The sequence below is a fragment of the Astatotilapia calliptera genome, chromosome 22 (assembly GCF_964374335.1).
Source record: "Astatotilapia calliptera chromosome 22, fAstCal68.1, whole genome shotgun sequence".
Lineage (NCBI taxonomy): Eukaryota > Metazoa > Chordata > Actinopteri > Cichliformes > Cichlidae > Astatotilapia > Astatotilapia calliptera.
Window position 1 is genome coordinate 32,905,016 of NC_137442.1, and position 20,158 is coordinate 32,925,173.

Consider the following 20,158-nt stretch of genomic DNA (forward strand, 5'->3'; position numbering starts at 1 on the left):
ATGTTTTGTGGCTGACAGCTCGATGGCCTTCAATAACCGTGCCATTTAGAAATCATCATGTTTTCCTCAGATAGAGGAAGGGGAATTAGGAAAGTCGAGATGCTTTCTACATTCGTTGCTGACAGTCAGTTGGAGTTGCCCGGGATTTATGGGTTGCAGTCGCAGAGACAGAAGTGCTTGTGGTATTAAAACACACAGTTGTGTTGGGCTAATAAGGAGGCAGGCTTTGTTACTTATGTAGCAGAATCATTTGTTTTGTGGCTTTATGGTTAACAGTGTTTGTCTCTTGCCTGCCGTTCCAACATTTTGTCAGCCACCTTTTCTAGAAGGTCAGTCGTAATGATATGGCATCCCTGACGACCCCTAAAACCACAATGAAGTTGACATTTATAGATATTTGATAGACTGCTGTGCACTTTGGTGCTGACTTTTATAGTCCTGCAAGGTGAATAAAATGCAGTCAATTTGGCAATCCGTAGACTTCATGTGTTATAGTCATCTGTTGATATATAGTACAGTGTAGACTGTGACGACTATGATTGGTCCGCTTGGTGCCATTATGACTGTCCAATAAAAACACAGCACACTACTTTATAATTCTTAAGTTAGACAGGAATCTTGAGCTATAACAGCTTTAATCAGTTGCAACATCACCCTCTGTATAGCTGTGTCTGAGCTTCTGTGCTGGACTATCTTACCTGTACATTTACAAAGGACAAAGAAAGCAAAACGAATATGTAAAAATTCCAACACTAATCCCTTAAAAGTAAATGCTGCCCAGCTGCCTCGCGCTTTCAGAGTGCCGCTTGTTCATTTTCGTTACCTCCAACACAATCTGCTTGCAATCAAAGTTGCAGTGATTACAGAGTGACGTGGACATAGAAGATATTCTTATTGAATTGAATAATTAGAGTTGTTATAAAACAACTCTGGAAAAACAGGATCAAAGTCCGTGTCACCACGTGGTAACCATCATGGTAATAGCTCTGCCCTGGTATGTGAGCCGTTATTTGCAAAGCCTGTATATAAATGAGTAAAACATTCAAAACTTTTATGCGAACCGTATTCGCCATTCTCATTGGTCGTTGCATCAGTCGCTCACCTGGAAGTTGAGAAAAGTTTGTCTCTGGTCGCCTGTGGATGCTCCGCTGTGGTCGCCACGTTGCTTTCACTGTGAACACAGTACATATGCTTTCAGTGACTCTCTTACCCAGGGGTGGGACGAACTGTGTATGTGTGTCTGCTGTGCTCTCTAACTAGGAAGCTCTTATTTTTACATGTCAGGTGAATATGTTAATCGCTACACTGCAGAGCAAAGTTTAGTTAAAGGTTCCTTTATGTTTAATCTTCATAGTCCAAGCGTTTCCACCACTCAATGTTTGGTAGATGTGAAAATTCACCAGCTACTCAGAGTCTTTTTCAATAAATGCGACATTTTATTATTACTCTAGCTGATGGGAGCTAAAGTGGCCTGTGACATTTAATGTTTCTTTACCCCGTTTCACCTCTGCTACACTAAGAGCTTTAGCAGCCGTGCGTCTGGCCTCACAGTCTCACCATTACTGTTTCTGACCGCTGTCTCATTGTGTGTATGTGTGAGCGTGAGAGCGGGAATCTTACAGACTTTTTCCTCTTGATGCAAGCAATCCAAAACTGGGACTGAACACGTTGAGTTTTAAAAGCTGCAGATCACCAGATTACAACTAGACAAAATCTGCTCTGTCCCAAATAATCTGGGCTCTTCAACTGCACAAGAACGGGGAAAAAGGGAAAAGCTTTTTTTTATTTCGTTCTTGTATTCAAACCCCATGTTTTCTTTCCTCGTCTCTTCACAGGTTTCAGGAGAAATGAGGAGATGAGAGCGATGGAGGTGCTTCCCATCCTCAAAGAGAAGGTTGCCTTTCTGTCAGGTAAGGTTATGTGTGTTTGTCTGGTCTCAAAAATGTACCACCCCCTGCTGTCTGATCATGGCAAATAAAGCTAATAGAGCCTGATGTATACTTTGTACTACTTAGTTTGTATACACACACACACACAGACAGTTGCTAGGTAGTAAGCTGTACTTTTGACTTCCTCTTTTTCTTGCGCACAGACACGCACACAGTAACAAGCTGTGCAGGGGTCAGGCTGAGGCCCAGACACTTGGCTCTTGACCTGTCTTTAAGCACACGCATGTACACCCAGTTGACACACAGCACACACGCTGACATGCACACAGATATCTGTTGTTTGACCGTCATCAGCAGGACAGTTAGCGTAGAGAGCTACAGCAACCACGTCCGACACACACTCGCACTCACACACTCGAGTGGTGCCAGAGAAAACTCACAGGAGGCTGAGCTGGAGATGCGGATTGCCAAGAACATCCAGCAGGATTATTTGCACAACACACAAAAGCATTTTTTTTTGAGTGCGTGTGTGTTACTGTTACGTTTGTGCGTATTCGTGCAAATGCAAGCACTCAGATCTCCAAAGAGCCAAATGGAATAACAAAGTGAAATCGGTGTGTGCGTCGTGCGCTGGCAGAGAAGGTCACAGTTAGAAACACAATGACGAGGAAAAGGACTCTGACAAACAGCGAAATTGAGAGAAGGAGAGTCAGGGCAGCGTTGCCATGGAGATGACTTACTGCCAGCTTCCCATAGTGGACACTGGTGGAATAATTGGCTTTGAAATGAAGGTAGAGGAGGGACCGCTAGTGAAAAGCAGGGTAAATAAGCTAAGCCTATTATCCCCAATTTGGCCCCTTAATAAATCGGCCATGTTCGCCCTCTCTCATGTTTGTCTGTTGCCACGTGAGCGTTTGATTTTCTCCTCTGAGCGGCAGGGTCAAGCCTACAGGCGCCCAGCAACCCGACTGAACTCACTAATTTGCGGGCTGAGCAGAGAGGGCCTGTGTTTATGAGTTCCCACGTGAGCGAAGCAGCCTTCTTCTTCTGCAAGTGGCCAGAAACTAGGAGCAAAATATTATTACAGCACAAAATATGACTGCAGAGAAGATAAAAGGTCTGAAAAATCCTTTAAAAGACCACAGAATATCACAAACAAACACTGCAGAATTCAAACACCATGTACAAAAAAACAGTGCACAGTTTCTGCATAATAAAATGTATGCATTTGGCTTGCTTGCTGTTTGGAGAGAGCCAATCATATATACATGTTTGATTTATTTCTTTATCTTTTCTGTTCTTTTAAAGGAACAGACTCTGCTTCTCCTTGTTGTGTCGTATTCTGTTATAGTGCAGTGTTAATATTAGATATGGCTTTAATAATATTCAGAAAATGCTCAGTCTAAACAAAACCCTTTCAGACTGCTCTACATGCTTCAATTCAGACAGTAGTTGTTTTGTTTTTTTAACATTGGGCTCTGTGACATCAGGTGAGGTCAGGCACGTAGCTATGGCTATGCGAATAGACTGTACATAGAAGATGGATGTAGCCACCAGCGTTACCATCTTGATGTTTAGAAGATGTGACTCAGAAGGGGCGACTAACTGAGAACCTGAACACTGCACATTTAAATGCTACCATGTAGCCATTTACAAGCAATGTTGGGCCGTGCACAAAAATGGTGTGTCACAAACGACTCGCTACTTTGTTTCTAAAGCAGTGCATTGCCTTACTTAAACGTTGCCAGGAAAAAGTCATTTGATATAATAGACGTTACATTGTTTTCACATTACTCAGCAGCATGGCCTGAAATGCTTTGTCACATAATTACCAAGCTTAGGCTACAGTCTCACACCCTAAAATAAATCATTATACTAACACGTGCGCACACAAGATCTTTCTTCTAGCGATTAATTACGAACACAAAGCCAATAAAACAAAGCAGCGTTGAGAACCAGCCCAGAGAGGCTTTAGAGCAGTCGTCACGGTGATCGCGCTGTAGAAAAAGGTGCAGGTAGAAATGTAAGCTACAAGCCGGACTGCTCATCGCTGCCTCTGTGTTGAGCTGAGCTCATCTTTAACTTCACTCTGAGTTCTTCTCGGCTCTCTGCACAGATGTTGTGTTAGCAGTATAATTCAGTCATTTCTGCCCTGGATGGTGTTTGCACTTGGCCATCGCACTCTCATCCTTTCTGTTTACTGAAAATCAAAGGAATCTTCATATTTGAAGAAACAGTTTCCTCCTGCCTGCACATAGACTGAAATCAGTCTGTTCAGCCATCGTGCAGATAATTGAAGAAACTTTGTTTTGAAACGCAGTGTCATGATTCACTTAACACAAAGTAAAGCTTTCTCCTCCTTTCTGGCCCTAATGGTGACGATCATTTACAAAACAAAATGTGTTTAGTAGCTCATCAGGAGTAATGGAGGTCATAGAGAGGGGCGTCAGGGGTTATTTCTGTATGTTTTGTTTCAGACAGTGGATGAACTGAGGGTCTGCACAGGACTCTGTCAAAGATAAAAGGTCCACTTATCGTCTGTGACCTTCACCCTGTTAAGATAGTTTTTCCCTTTTTTGCTCATAAATGAAAGCTTAACTTCATTGTCATCACCAGCTGTGTTTTGTGTTTATTCTTAATTAGTGAATGTAAGCACACCACTACTACAGTGAAGACCTGCTGCATGCGCTGCTCATCAGCTAACGTGAGCGCTGCCGTGCCGCCGTGCAGTCTCAAACAGCCTGTAGCGTGGCCACGAGCCCATTGCAAGCAGGTCCACTTCATTTTTCACAGCTCGACTGCACAGAGAGAACGATAAAACACTTTCAGTCTAAATTATCTCCTGTCCTTTAAAAACCCCCCCCCAAAAAAACCCCAAAAACTTCTGTTTTTTTATTTATTTATTTTTTTAGCATTCGGCTCAGCGGCCTCGGGGTCACACATATATCTAGCCTGTCGCTCATTTTTGGGTTAGCTAACTGCCTACGATCATCTCTGCTATGCTCCAGTGGTGCAAATGATACCACTAAACCTGCAAAACTCTGTGCCACATACACACTTGTCCTTACTCCAATCTGTGTGTGTGTGTGTGTGTGTGTGTGTGTGTGTGTGTGTGTGTGTGTGTGTGTGTGTGTGTGTGTGTCTGCTTGTGCATCACCTCAGGTGGCAGAGACAGACGTGGTGGTCCTGTGTTAACGTTCCCATCACGCAGCAACCACGACAGAATACGAACAGACGACCTGAGGAGACTGATCGCTTACCTCGCCGGCATCCCCAGGTTACTTATTTCATTGCATGTGATTTTGTGTGGGTGGGTGTGTGTGGCAGTGCCTCAGAATGACATGAACTCCCACAGCAAGTGCTCAAAGCTCTATAAGCGAACACGTGAGAGGGCTGAGATGAGCATGTGATAGGAACGGAGAGCGTAATAATTCAGGAGCAGTTATCTTGCTGCAGCTTCTCGGCTGCCAGAAATCGCTTCTAAAGATGGTGAGATGCTGAGACAGAGAAGAGAAGCCTGGAGCTAACAGAGGCGACATGCAACAGAAAAAGAAATGGAGAGGGAAAAACAGGAAAGAGGTTTAAACAGAGAGAGAGAGGAGGCTGCTGAGATGGGCAGAGGGTGGAAGGATTAAAGCTGACAGAGATGGAGAGCGCATGTGTGAGGAGGTGTGTGTGTGAGGGAGGGAGGGAGTGTATGAAAGCAAAACAAAGTGTCGCAGTAGCCGAGGCAGTGCAGCAGCAGTTCCTGTAGGCGAGCAGCTCCTCACCTCCCAGGTAAAGCGTCGCTCATCCGCCTCCTTCTCCTTCCTTTTTTGACCCGGCATGCTGCTTCTTCTTCTCCTCCTTGCGTATCTCTCAAAAGCATCCACCCTCTTCATCTACACTCACCTCCATAACATTATGTTTGCTTTTTTTTTTGCTTTTTTTAAATTAGACTCCAAGTTGAATTTCGGGCTTTGAAAACCTCACGTCATCGTGTCACATCTTGCACATCTTTCTTAACTTTGGGGTTTTTGGCATCCCTGTGTTTGTGAAAGGGAACATCTGCACATCGCTGCACACTGTGTGTGTAGCGACAAGCTGTTCCACCGAGAGAGGGAGGGAGAGAGGCTTGGGAAAGGATGGAGGTATTTAGGGATGCAGTGATGGAAAGATTTTAAAGTGATGTATTTTTTATTATTATTTTTTTAAACAACACGATGACATACTAGAAGGGAACGCAGCGATCTGAGTTTGTGGATTGAATAAAGTAGTTGTGGTTGGAATGACATGGAAACGGACAGATGGCAGATGAGCTGCAAAATATTCTGAATCCTAAAGACAAATTCTGTTTGTTGTGGCATGTCAGATAACTGTGACAGGTTTCAGCTTCAGTGCGTGTATGCAAGCTTGTGCAGCGATAATAAAGATGATGATGGTCAGAGCAGAGCACCACAGGGGGAAGAGGCTGCTGATGCACAAACGGACTGAACTGTATTTTTATATATATACATATATATGTATGCATATATGCGTTTGTGATTCATTCGTCGCAGGTTTCTGCGTACGTGTGGGTGTGTGTGTGTGACTGTGTGTGCATAGGGGTGCGTGGGTGTGTGTGTGGGATTTGCTGCGTAGGCTTCTCACAGTATAGAAAATGCGTCATCTCACTGTTTGTTTTGGTTCTCTTTCCTCTTCTTCTCTATTCTTCCTTCTTCCATCTGTCCTTTCCTCTCCATCATCCCTCTTTCATCCTTTCCCACAACTGTCATCTCTCTCTCTCCGGATTAAACTCTCACCAATCTCTCTTGGCCCCCTTCCCCCCCACCCACCCCATGCCCACCCCCCCATCTCTTCTCTTTAATTCCTCCCACTCCCGCCGACCTCCATCCTCTGTCCATCCCAGCGAGGAGGTGTGTAAACATGGCTTCACGGTCATTGTTGACATGCGTGGCTCCAAGTGGGACAGCATCAAGCCTCTGCTGAAGATCCTGCAGGAGTCGTTCCCGTCCTGCATCCACGTCGCACTCATCATCAAACCGGACAACTTCTGGCAGAAGCAGAGGACCAACTTCGGCAGCTCCAAGTTTGAATTCGAGGTAGGATGTTGAGCCAGTGTTCGAGGCAGTGATAGAATATTTTGATGTCTTACTCAAAAATAGCTTTGGAAGCTGTTGAGTGAATAGAAGCAACAGACAGTGATTTTCATTGAAATAACAGGTTCTGGTTTGTTTCGCACTGCCAGATTAATCAGTGATCTTAACACTGTTAGATTTAAAGACTCGGACTCTGTTTGTGGAGGGGTTGTACTATTCACACTGGTGATGCGGCGCTTTATCATCCAAATATGAGCAGATATCAGCCATGTTGACTGAAATCACCTAACAAGATGGTAGTTATCGAGTGTGTGGCATCAGTTTTGCTCTAGTTTATCAATCAAGAGCTTAAAGACTTTAAAACGGGTTAATTTGTTTTTTCTTTTTGTTTTTTAAATGAAGATTTATTTTATTTCCCTGGTGCAAAGGGGAATAATAAATAACAGGGGGAAACAATATTGCCGTCAACTAAATTCTCACTCAGAATTTGTCCAGAATTTCATTACATTTTTTTCCCTCCCTCTAATAAACGTTATGCGATAAGCAATAACATTCGCAATAATCAGCTGCCTCTCCAGGGAGTCTCGCCTTCTTGGACTGCAGCTGCTAATGCTCGTTCTGCTGTGCAGCCTCGGTCGGTGAGCTTGGCGTAGCGGCGCACGGAGCAGACCTCCACCTGCTGCAGGTTCTGGTTAAAGTGGCCCCAAAAGAACAAGGACTGGCGTCACCAGCTGCAGTCCAAGCTGGTGGAGTTTGAGTCTGTTTGACTGTCGGCAGGTGTTGGATGTTTAGCAGAGACTGAGCTTTCAAAATAAGAGCGAGAGGGTTTAGTAGGTGGCAGGGCTGGATGACCAAAATCTCATACCCCGATTGTGCTAAAAGTAACAGTATAGTACATTTTCTGTCAAATAATATAATGACTACATACAAAGGACTTGTTCTACATTTAAAATTTTGCATTTTAAAGTGGAAAACAATCCATCCAAATGATGAAATAAACACTGGTGTACACAGTTTTGCAACACTGTGAAATAAACAGATGTTTCTATGTCGTCATCGTCGTGTCCACAGCATAGTGGTTAAACGTTTACCTTACATCCAAAAGATCCACGGTTGGAGACACAGACCTTGCCCGGTGAACTCCTACTGCCGATTCTGAGCTCGGATAAATGAAAGTATCCATCTACATGCCGAAAGTACCTTTTTCATCCAGTGTACATCACCTTAATCCTCAGAAGGATTAAAAATTATTATCTAACGATTTCTATCGGTCTTTAAAGCGAGGAAGGTTTAGGACGAGGGCGTTAAACATAAAGCTCAGGGGAGCGGGACCAGAATCGGACCAGATCGCCAAAGACTCCAGTCCGGCTCACTGGTTGACTTTGGGAAGTTTGAAGGAGGGCATCAATTTTGGACTTTTAACTGTATTTTGTTGCTTTTTTCTGCTGATAAGGACCTCCCCCATCACCATTCATACTAGACCAAAGTTAATAAGTTGTAAACAATTAAAAGTAAGAAAGTTCCTGTTTTCTGCCATAGAGATGTGTTATTTTGCACTTCTTTTTATGTTAAAATAACTTCTTTACACCAGCCCGGCCCACTGAAGCTCAGAGTGGGCGGTACGTTTCCCACAATGTAAAATGAGTTTGACATCCCTGATTTAAGGGAACTGTTGCAGTTGATATGTGAGCATATATATCTCACAGCTGCCTGTTGTCAAGCGTATCAGTTTTACATTTGGCATTTTAAAGGAACTCGTCACAAAAGCATTTTAAAAAGCCCCCACCCTCACCTCCCTCCAATTTGCTGTCAGCTGAGCTGTGATAACAACCGCTCTGCCGCCGCCCCTCCCTCCACACCCCCGAGCTGCTCATTGTCAGCACATTTCATTATTTTCCTCTCCCCGCTGCTTTGGGTGCGTACACCACCAGCCAGCTGTCTGCCATAGGGAAAAACATTTCATCACATCGAACCCAAAAACGGCTCGCTGCAGATCACGAGGACGAGTATTCGTTATGCTGTCAGTCAAGCGATAGAAGGCATTTTCACAGCTAATTAAGTGATGCGTTCACACGAACAGGCTTATTTTTTACCCTCTGACCATTTCGTCGTCATCAACTCGACACTGAAATGTGCACCAGCGGAGCTCTCGACTTCATCTGATTACAAGCCTGTGTAGTAAATGTCTTCTGATGAGAGCGGAATAACAATTCCCCTCCCCCTGTTTGATCTGTCATTAGCCAGCCTTGCTTACTACGATGATCATCAGCTCTCATTTGTTGTGGTGAAACTTGGGTTGGCATAAGCTCCTGTGTTGTCTTTATTGGTTTTTTATGCAGTGCGTTTTTCTGATACGGAGTGGAAATTTTCCCCTCTAGCTTCTGATTATAGCTACGTAGGAGAACACACGAGTGTGGAAATTTACTGTGATTGCTCACACGTGTATGAACACGACCTCACTGTAGTCTCATTATATCATATTGATCTTTTGATAGGAAGAATAGCCACAGGGAACGTTATAGTTATCCATGCACCGGTCTGTCATGCCGCACAAGCATTGATTGGATAGCGTGCATGTGCATTCATGTGCAGGCTTCATCCCCCCTGTCCATGCTTTATGTTTTATTAAGATTTCAGAAGTTTTCATCTTGCACTCTTCATGCAAAATTGATATAGGGCTGTTGCTAGGACTACAGTTGCGTATGTGTGTGAGCGTCCAGCATTCAGTGTGTGCATCAAGGATTTTTCTCTCGCTTTGTGCAATAGAAACCAGAAGTAGGACATGTTCCTCCCTTTTTGTCATCAGTTCATACACAAAGAAAGCAAAGCTCAGAGAGCCGGTCGCAATCTCTCTTTTTTCCGTTCGATTGTTGATAAATGGCACAGTTCAGCACAAGCATAAAATGCTACCCAAACGTCCCTGGCCGACTATCGCTCCATTCAGCAGAGTACAAATCGGTACAATAGCGAACGCGGCAGCATCAGTATTTTTCCCTGGCAAGAGCCGCTGTGCTTTTTTACCCAAGGACAACAGTGCATCTCTGCATTGTTTGGCCTACACAAAGCCTATCCAAGCGATCGCTCCGACTCCATCCATCTCTGGCCATGTGTGTGGGGGTGTTTTGTGCGGAGGTGGAAACACAGGCAACACAGGGAGACTTTTCCTCGGCGTATCACTGAAATTGATATCATGCTGGGGATTTGAAATTCACTTAAGTCTAACATCAAGGAGGCAAAGAAACGTTGCGGCAGGCTGTTAAAGGTTTAGTTCTGAGTTTTGAAGTCTCAAAGACAACATTTTGGTTTGGGGAGGATCTCTTTGGTAGATGGGGGAGAAGTGTTCTTAAATTAGCAGCATCTCAATGTTATTAATCGCGGAGCTTCTGCTGAAGGTCACATCTCTATGTGACCTTCAGCAGAAGCTCCGCGATCTCCGCATTGTCTTTTCTGTGAGTAAATAAAAATCGTACTTTTCAGCAACGAAACACAGCAGAAGGTGAAAGATTAGAAGCATTTACCACTCAAGTGTCCACCTGAACTCCCTCCTTTAAACCCTCGTTCTTTGCTTCTCGCTCCACTAGACCACCATGGTGTCACTCGAAGGCTTGACGAAAGTGGTGGACCCCTCTCAGCTGACAGCAGACTTTGACGGCAGCCTGGACTACAACCACGAAGAGTGGATAGAGGTACGATCAGCTCAGCCGTCCTGTCACTTCAGACTGTCTGTGCCAAGATCCCCCAAATCCCCAGTGATGTCCAAATCGGATGATTAAGACACAAGTGGACACAGGATTATTCTTCTTTCTGATCTGATTGTTTCCTTCTTAAGACAGTCAACCAAACTGCCCATAAGTGGGTCACCATAACTCAGTGGTTTTTTTTGTTTGCTGGTGTTTCCGTCCAGGTGCGTGTAGCATTTGAGGATTTCTCTGGCCATGCTACCCAAATGCTGGCTCGACTAGAAGAGATGCAGGAAACCGTGTCAAGGAAAGACTTTCCCCAAGACCTGGAAGGAGCCAGACGGATGATAGAAGAGCACGCCACACTGAAGAAGAAAGTCATTAAAGCTCCTATAGAGGAACTGGACACTGAAGGGCAAAGGTAAAAAAACAAAACAGTGGTTTTGCATCTTTCTATATATCATATATAATGTATCAGAAATGCCTGTTTTTAAGTCTTAGTTCTGGTTGTGTATGTGAATCCAGATCATTTGTATGAAAGATGGACAGGGCAACAGGTTGGAGCGTGATCAAGAGTTTGGGCAGTGCTCTTTTTCCCCCCCTTTTTTTCTCCTTTTTGGGGTTATCAGTTAACAACGGAGGCTAGCTTGACTGAAACAGTAGCAAAAAGTCTTTGATGTTAATGCAAACATCAAATCTGTTTCCAGATTGCTCCAGCGCATTCAGAGCAGCGAGTCTTTCTCCAATCGCAATGGCAGCAGCGGCGGCAGCAGCAGTAGCGGCAGTGGAGTGTGCAACGCGGACACCCAAGGCCTGGTGCCGCGCATCACCCAGCTGCTGGACAAGCTGCACTCCACCCGGCAGCACCTCCACCAGGCGTGGCACGTCCGCAAGCTCCAACTGGATCAGTGTTTCCAGCTGCGCCTGTTCGAGCAGGATGCAGAGAAGGTCTGTGGCTGGTTCTCTGTGAGCTGTGATGTAGTGATAATCTATAACCAGAGCTGGTGATCACTGCAGGGCACACAAATGCCAATATACATATTTAAAAAAAAATGCAATTACACACACTGAGAAGCATCGACTGATGCTGTTTGCGAAGACCTCGTGTACTGTAGTCGAGCCCTCGGGATCTTAAACACTAAACAGGTTTGCCCTCCTCCACCGTGAGAGGCGGGAAGATGGAGGCTAGCTCACTCGGGTGCACCGCCACCTACTCTGGCTGCCACACAGACGGCTCGGGCGATGACAGCTGCGTCACAAAATAAGAAGAGACAGGGAGAGAAATGCACAGATCTGTGTTGGAGTGAGTAGAATAAAATAGCAGGTTGCAGCAACACAGAGCGAGCTGCAGTCTTGGATACACTGCAGTAGTAGGAGCTTGTTGCTAGGACACCATAGGCCACAAGTTGTTCTCTAAGAGAGCCAGAGAGGATGCTCTTAATAGAGGCAGTCCATTTCTCTGTATGCTGGCCTGGATAGATGTTCGAACACTGCAGCAGTGAGCAAACACGCTCAGGTTTGCCCACACGGCTCAGTCCCAGCTGTTTGTGCCTGTTCTTGCAACAATCTGCAGGAGTTAGTAATGAACCCAACCCTTGTGTGTCTGTGCTTTCATTTTTTTAATTGATATTTTTTCTCTGTGTGTGTATTTGTCGTCATGCTTCAGATGTTCGACTGGATCATGCACAACAAGGGTTTGTTCCTGGCAGGCTACACAGAGATCGGCAACAACCACCCCCATGCTGTGGAGCTGCAAACCCAGCACAGCCACTTCGCCATGAACTGCATGGTGAGACACACACTGATTCGCAGCAGGAGATAATGCTTTTCTTCCCACTTGGACTCAAGTCGGTGCCCTACACTGTATAATAATATAGTTATTGCACTTAGTGTCAAGCTCTACTGCTGGGTTTGAGTGTTTGTTTAGAGCAGCCTGCGCTTCCGTGCGCTTGCACATTTTCTCCATGTTAGGAGCAACACAACCAGGTATTAAGTAATCCTATTCTCTATCCACAGTCCGCCTTACATAACCATTATGAAACTGCTGAGACGAGGAATCAATCCAGCCGCTGAGGGTTTCTGCTCACGGATGAGAAAGAAACAGTAGCAGACCAATAGTGTCTTAAGCTCCTCAGTTTGCCATTTTCTCTGGCCTATTCACTTATTAAACGATGATGTATTAACCGTGTTTTCACGTCTAAGGCACTTTTTTGTCTTTTTTTGCATATGGAAAAAAATACTTTTTTTAAACAAAAAAACTATTTATTGGTATTTCAGAAATAAAAACACAAAAATATGTGCATTATTTTCTGGGTAATGTGCAGCCGTGTGACCTAATACCGATGTTATAATGTAAATTGAGTAATCGTGGAAGCTTTACCTTAAAAATATACCTGAGTACCTGAAGTAAACATGCTCAATGTGCAGAACGACCCATTCTCACAATAATATACCGCTTTAAACCTTCTTTTGGTTCCTCCTCTCAGTTCCTCTCTCGTCTGCACGTACCTGTGGCCTCGGATGTTAGACCAAGTTTTTGCTTCTTTATGAATTAGTGATTGAAAATATTCTGCCATTTCGCACCTTTCTTCCTCATCGTCCTGTACAGAATGTGTACGTCAACATCAACCGGATCATGTCCGTGGGGAACCGGCTGCTGGAGTCGGGTCACTACGCTTCCCAGCAGATCAAGCAGATCTCAAGTCAGTTGGAGCAGGAGTGGAAGGCGTTTGCCGCCGCATTGGATGAACGTAGCACGCTGTTAGAGATGTCAGCCAGTTTCCATCAGAAATGTGACCAGGTGAGTGTGACGGTTTGGTAAATGGCAAGAAATGTTCATGGACTGAATCTGTTAGAATTTATCGTTTGAGCCTTTAATGTTGTGATTTGAAAAATGCTGGACTCATGCTTTAATTGTTTTCTTTATAAATGAATGGAAATGTCAAAAAAGAATAGATCCTGTACCCTCACTTTAGTAATTAAGCTCAACCCTATCAATTTTTAGCTCTTATGATAAGTAGCTTGTTTCTCAAAAGTCTTAACTAGTCCTTGAACACTGGTTCAGTGGGAACCAATCGGTAAACCTCGTGCTGATGTGCTGTTCAGGTAGCCGAGGTGTTGACCTTTTGTAATGAATGCAAATGAATACACACGTGCACACTTTTTGGATTGTAAAGTACCCATTTGGCTTAATTGAATAAACACTAGCACATACATTTCATTTACGTGTGTGTGTGTGTGTGTGTGTGTGTGTGTGTGTGTGTGTGTGTGTGTGTGTGTGTGTGTGTGTCTGCTGGTATTTTTGCCCGAGCTCATTAGTCTGGCCACTATGGAATGATTCATGGCCTTAAAAAGTACACAAGCAGAATAACAGCCAGGGAACATGGGCGGTGCGACTTTTCCGACCTGGAATGCTGCCGTCATCAGACCAGCCTTTCATGTTTGTAAGATGAAATAGAAAAGGGCATTTTGTTCCCAGAGGTTTTTCCACTCCACACATACATGAAGAGAACAAAGACTTAAAACAAGCTTCTCTTCTGTATGTGATTCCAATTATGATGTGAGAGGTGTTTAAAAGGCAAATCATTAAGATGGAGATATTTCCCAGAGGTCAATCTTAATGATTGTTATGTTTTCACCCATCACTCCTACAGGGGGGTACAGGAAGCTTCTAGGAAGTCACCACAGGCCAATGAACAGCAGGTTCAGCTATAGATAATTCTTCTAATAGATCTCATGGGCAAAAGATGATTTCTGCAGGTTTACACCCAGGCGATGTCTTTCTATGCTCTGCTGTTTCTGACCCCTGGGAAGAGCGCACAGATGTACTGTATAAACCACCAGTGTGTCATGTGAACTATGCTTCTCCTCTCGCTGCAGTACATGAGTAATGTGGACTCCTGGTGTAAGGCATGTGGCGAGGTGGACTTGCCTTCTGAGTTACAAGACCTCGAAGATGCCATCCACCATCACCAAGGCCTGTACGAGCACATCACAGCTGCTTACTCGGAGGCAAGTTCACACACACGATGGAGTTAGTCTGCTGTCCAGAGGGCAGAATTAGCTTTAGTGGCATTTATCTTTCCGATTCACATAGAGTTCAAAACATTTTCTAACCTCAGGTGAGTCAAGATGGCAAAACTCTGCTGGACAAGCTGCAGCGACCTTTGACCCCAGGCAGTGCCGATTCACTGACGGCAACGGCAAACTACTCTAAGGCGGTGCACCACGTCCTGGACATCATCCACGAGGTGCTGCATCACCAGAGACAGCTGGAAAACATCTGGCAGCACCGTAAAGTGCGTCTGCACCAGCGCCTGCAGCTCTGCGTGTTTCAGCAGGACGTCCAGCAGGTACGCACACGTTTCCAGTTTACTGCGTGTATTTTTGTTTATACCTTCATGCATGCGCGCATTTGTTCGAGCACACTGCAATTCCAAGGACCGAGCTTAATTGCCAGGGTTAGACATTAATTTGAAAATAGCAGGCTAGGCTTATGGCTAGATGAATACTACACTTAATAGAGGGTTTGATTGCAACCGCAGGCATGTTTCCTATCGACATGTCCTTGAGTTATTTGCTGGGACGATGCACGTTCAGTCCTCACATGTCGCTGTGGATAGGAGCACTGGATGAAGGCCTGAAATAAAAAGGCTTTCTGCAGAATAAAAGCTTGCATACTGTAATCAAATGGTCCCAACATGACAATACCGCTGCACACTGTCCAAAAATCATAGGCATTCCTCAGTGTGTTGACATGGCAACTATTGCTATGGCAACTGAATTGGGTCATATGGCCATGCAGATGCTGTTCATCCTAAGAAGGACAAAGTGCACAGAGGGGAGTGTGCAAAGAAAGACTCCGTGCTGTGGCTCCTGTTAACCGCGCTCATGGTTATTTCTGCCATTCCTTTGCACTCATGTACAGGTTTCATCATTAACACTTGTGGCAGTAATACCACGTCAGAGCGCCCCCTTGTGGTGTTATACGTTTCACAGTGGGTAATGTGGTCTTTGCACAGGTTTTGGACTGGATAGAAAACCATGGCGAGGCCTTCCTCAGCAAACACACAGGGGTGGGAAAGTCTCTCCACCGAGCCAGAGCTCTCCAGAAACGCCATGAAGACTTTGAGGAAGTGGCACAGGTAGCTTGATTCCTGGCCTTTTGTCAGGTTTAAACCAGTGCACCAGTCACTGCATTGCTGGTGTTTGTATTGTTTCTGTGTGCTGTTTTTCTTCTTCTTTTGCCACTGTAATGTTTTCTACTCTGTTGTGTCTCCATGTTATTATATTAATTTACAATCTTTGGGCATTTCACTATTAGTGAAAGACACTCTGACTCATTGGGGGAAAAAATGGAAAAAAAGTAAAGGTGCAGTGAGGGTTAGCAAATCTCGGCTATGCTAAAGCTTATTAGCTTTAATTTGTTAATGTAAAATATTAGCTATTCAAGCTAGCAGAGATACTTTAGTTTTTGTTTATAAAGACTTAGTTTCTAGGTTTTATTGTTTGACATTGTTGGTTTTATTAGTTTCGGTGTTAGCTTAACTCTGTTTTCTAAATAGTTTTTTATGAACAGTATTTGTCCCAAGTAAAAGTTAATGCATTCCCAGCATTTTGTGAAGGTGTTTGGCCAAGGTCAGGTTCTTGCCTTGATTTTAGTTGATTAAAATAATTTTACAAACTAGATAAGCTCTTAGTAGGTTTTTAACAATTTCACCCAAAGTAATGTGTAGACACCTGCTGCACACACAGACTTGCATCTGCATGTGCAGCTGTTTGCAGTAAAAATGTCTTAATGCCAGCTTACCCCGTGACTCTTCAGTTTGGGTTATACTGCCATATATGGTTGAGATGTTGTATTAACTGTACTGGTTTTTTATTTTTATTTTTTTATCTGTTTATATAAACACTAAGAAGTGGTGTGCACCTGCTACATCTGTGTTCCTACTCTTTGCTTGCATATATTTATCTAACACCTTCAGTTACTGCATACTATATTTATACAGCAAGCATGTAAAATATTACTTGCATATACTTAAAAATACTATGTTTTGCATTTGTTACAGCTGTAATCCTTTTATATTTCCACACTAGTAGTGTAGAATACTCCGACAGCCTCATTAACTTTAACCAAAAAATATCAACAACTTGTTGACGTCCCACCGTAACACAGCCATTTGTTTCCGTTTGCTTCTGCACCTTTCTTTGTATATCCCCTTCACCCGCTGTCTGTATGTTTCCTTTCACTACCTATTTCTGTGAAGCTCTGCTGTCACTGATTTAATCAGTATACACGTCTTCATATCCTGTTTTTTATTTTTGTCTCTGCCTGTACGATCTCTCTCTCTCTCTCTCTCTCTGCCCATCTTCGAACTGCATTGCGCTTGTTTTACACTGCCTTCTTCAGCTAATCCGTCTCCCCCTTTACCTCCGGCCTCGGTGTAGAATACGTACACCAATGCAGACAAGCTGCTGGAGGCGGCCGAGCAGCTGGCCCAGACAGGAGAGTGCGACCCAGAGGAGATCTACCAGGCCGCCCACCAGCTCGAAGACAGGATCCAAGACTTTGTTCGCCGCGTGGAGCAGCGCAAAGTCCTGCTGGACATGTCTGTCGCCTTCCACACGCACGTCAAAGAGGTGGGCAGGAGGGATGACATAACGTTGAAGTGGATGGTGGGCTGCGTGTGTGTGTGGTTGAGAGCTTTCACAGGGCTCTCTGAGCAAGAGGGAAATAATTACCAGGTGAAATGTTTATATTTTGTGTTTAATGGACTTAGTCAGAGCGCAATTAACGTTGTTCAAACTGGTGAGAGGACTCGGTCAGTAACTATACTGTCCTCCCTTTAGGTTCTGATAATCGCCATTTGTAATACAGAAAAAGGTGATTAATGTATGCCGGATCCTGTCCTGTGGTCAGGGTGAGAACACGAGTGTTAACAAAAAAGAGGTGTCACACAGGCTCATGTATATGCAGTGTATGAGACTTACCAGAAACCCAGTGGATAAACCATTAGACTAGTTTACCTGCAATCAAACTGAATAAGATTTCTAAAAAATCTGACCCTTCTTCTAGTTGTGGACATGGCTGGAGGAGCTCCAGAAGGAGCTGCTGGACGACGTTTATGCCGAGTCTGTGGAGGCCGTCCAGGATCTGATCAAGCGCTTCGGCCAGCAGCAGCAGACCACGCTGCAGGTCACCGTCAACGTCATCAAGGAGGGAGAGGACCTCATCCAGCAGCTCAGGTAGTGCAAATGAGATTGTATTTCGAGTATGGACTCTCAAAACAAAGATGTTCTGATGCAAAAGTAATGCAATCCAACCGATCCTTAAAATCCGTTCAGCTACTAGTAACAGATAATGGTGCACATGTTCTGCCCACGTATATGCAGGGATATTAAAACGTGTCAAGACAAGGAGGGAAGAAAAAACTCATGTCTCCTTATGTAATAGTACTCTTCCCGTGTCTCTCTCAGTTGTAGTTTTGGCAGGTTAATTTAACCGGGGATGAGTTTGGAATTCAAATTTGTGGCGAAAGCGCAAAATATTCAATATGTGTCATTTTGAAGACGTTAATGGCAGTGCGTGAAAAGCGACAAAGCTGAGAGGCAAGGAGGAGGTGTTGGAGAAGAGGATTCAGTTGACCCTCATTATCCAGCTTTATTTTTATGCAGAGGACGTTCCAGTCCCCCCCAGTTTTTTCCTCTTTCTTTCTCTCTTTGCTCGCTCTCCACGGTGTATTGGCTCCACGGTGAAGTCTTACATAACACTGCTTTTAAAAATGCGTGTCCAATGGTGTGACACTCTCCCCAGGAGGCAACTGTAACTCCACACACCTTCTGCTAATGAGTGTGCGCAGGACTAGGAGTGCACCCGCTGCACAGATTAACCAATGCGATCGGCCAATCAGAACACACCTGACCTCCGATTCTTTGCTTGCTCATATTTAGCCTCCCCAAAACTGTTGTTTGCATGTTTGTGCACCATACGTGTATCTGTGAGACTGATGAGTCAGAATGTGTATGAGCTGCTTCATTTTCTCTCTCTCTTCTCAAACAAAAATATATGCATCTTTGCAGACCCCGTTGCCCACGCGACATGTGCGCTTCGGAGCGATTTAGGCCGTTTTAATTCTTTATAAATTTGAACGATTGGCATCTGGTTGAGAGTGAGAGCTGTGAAAGGCTGGGATTGGGTCCACAGTTGCCACTAATTTGTATTTATTAATTAATTCATTCACCTCTTGTAATAAATACGTATTCATTATTATTTTTTCTAGCTCTAAAATCCCTGAAAATATGCAATAGTCCTTCTCTTTAAAAAGAGATGAGGAGCTTCTGTAATTTTGTGGAACCAGCTCCCAGTTTGGGATCGGGACACAGATGCTGTCTGTGCTTTTCAGGTGACACTAACCCCCCCAAGTTACACTGTAATAGTTCTAGGCTGCTGGGGGCTTCCCATGATCCAGTTTCACTCTCAATGTGTTCAGACACCTCTAATCTCTCTTTTGTCCCGTCTCCCTCCCCCCACTCTCAACCAGTCACGGCTCTGATTGTGGTTTTGGTTCTGCCGGATTTTTCTTCCTGTTAAACGGGAGTTTTTCCTTTCCACTGTTGCCAAGTGCTTGCTCACAGAGGGTCGTCTGATTTGTTTATTCAATTTTAAATTCGCATTAACACTTCTGTGCAGGTTTAATGTTTTGTCTTACTTTATGAAGATCCCAGCTCGATGGCTTAAATGCACGACTTCAGTTTTCCTTTGTGGTGAAACAGTATGTTGCTATTTTGGCTCCAGTGCTGTGTTATGGACTAGAAATCTTTCTCATTAAGTAATGAAATCCATTTAAGATTGCTGACAGGCTGCAGGATTTCAAACACTCAATATATTGTCACAAAAATGAAGGACAGAGGGAGTCTGTCACGATGCTGGGTGCTCCTATTAAACATGCCCACAGTTTTAATATGTGCATTGAATATGTAATTCCTCAAATACAGCGTCTCAGTTTCTTCTGCTCTGTGTGGTGTAAGTGAGCGGACATCCCAAATATTGTCCCCTTACAAACATAACTGGCACAGAAGTCTCACTCGGGAGTCATTCAACCCTCCTGTTTAAGAGGGACAGCCAATCAGAAGAAGGAAAACATAAAGGGGCAGCTGCTTGTGATTTGGCTGAACCAAATCCTGATATAAGACAGTATATCGGCACAATGGCTCTCCCTGTTGTGCTGCGGTGTCCCTTTAAAGCTGCTCTGCGTCCCTTGTTTTTATGGTCAGCACTTCATCACATGGTTTAATAGCCGTTTGTGCATTTGTGTTGCAGGGACTCCGCCATCTCCAGCAACAAGACGCCCCACAACAGCTCCATCAACCACATCGAGAGCGTCCTCCAGCAGCTGGATGAAGCCCAGGCACAGATGGAGGAGCTCTTCCAGGAGAGGAAGATCAAACTGGAGCTCTTCCTGCAGCTCCGCATCTTTGAGAGGGATGCCATTGATGTGAGTCCTCATAGGTG

At 44.4% G+C, this 20,158-nt stretch overlaps 1 protein-coding gene across 15 annotated transcripts in view; it reads left to right on the forward strand.

Moving 5' to 3' along the window:
- Window positions 1-20,158, forward strand: part of LOC113014908 (triple functional domain protein) — an 80,413-nt gene that overhangs the window by 33,990 nt on the left and 26,265 nt on the right. For 14 of the 15 annotated variants that reach the window (XM_080296426.1, XM_080296416.1, XM_080296419.1 and 11 more), the window contains exons 3-16: window positions 1,836-1,910; window positions 5,052-5,166; window positions 6,778-6,970; window positions 10,549-10,653; window positions 10,872-11,068; window positions 11,355-11,595; window positions 12,314-12,436; window positions 13,256-13,447; window positions 14,527-14,658; window positions 14,769-14,999; window positions 15,669-15,791; window positions 17,095-17,286; window positions 17,723-17,892; window positions 19,967-20,141. In XM_080296426.1, coding sequence (XP_080152552.1) covers window positions 1,836-1,910; window positions 5,052-5,166; window positions 6,778-6,970; window positions 10,549-10,653; window positions 10,872-11,068; window positions 11,355-11,595; window positions 12,314-12,436; window positions 13,256-13,447; window positions 14,527-14,658; window positions 14,769-14,999; window positions 15,669-15,791; window positions 17,095-17,286; window positions 17,723-17,892; window positions 19,967-20,141 — 2,264 coding nt within the window. Of the gene's footprint in view, window positions 1-1,835; window positions 1,911-5,051; window positions 5,167-5,294; window positions 5,667-6,777; window positions 6,971-10,548; window positions 10,654-10,871; window positions 11,069-11,354; window positions 11,596-12,313; window positions 12,437-13,255; window positions 13,448-14,526; window positions 14,659-14,768; window positions 15,000-15,668; window positions 15,792-17,094; window positions 17,287-17,722; window positions 17,893-19,966; window positions 20,142-20,158 lie in introns of those variants that run through there. The other variant, XM_026156736.2, reaches the window with a different exon arrangement.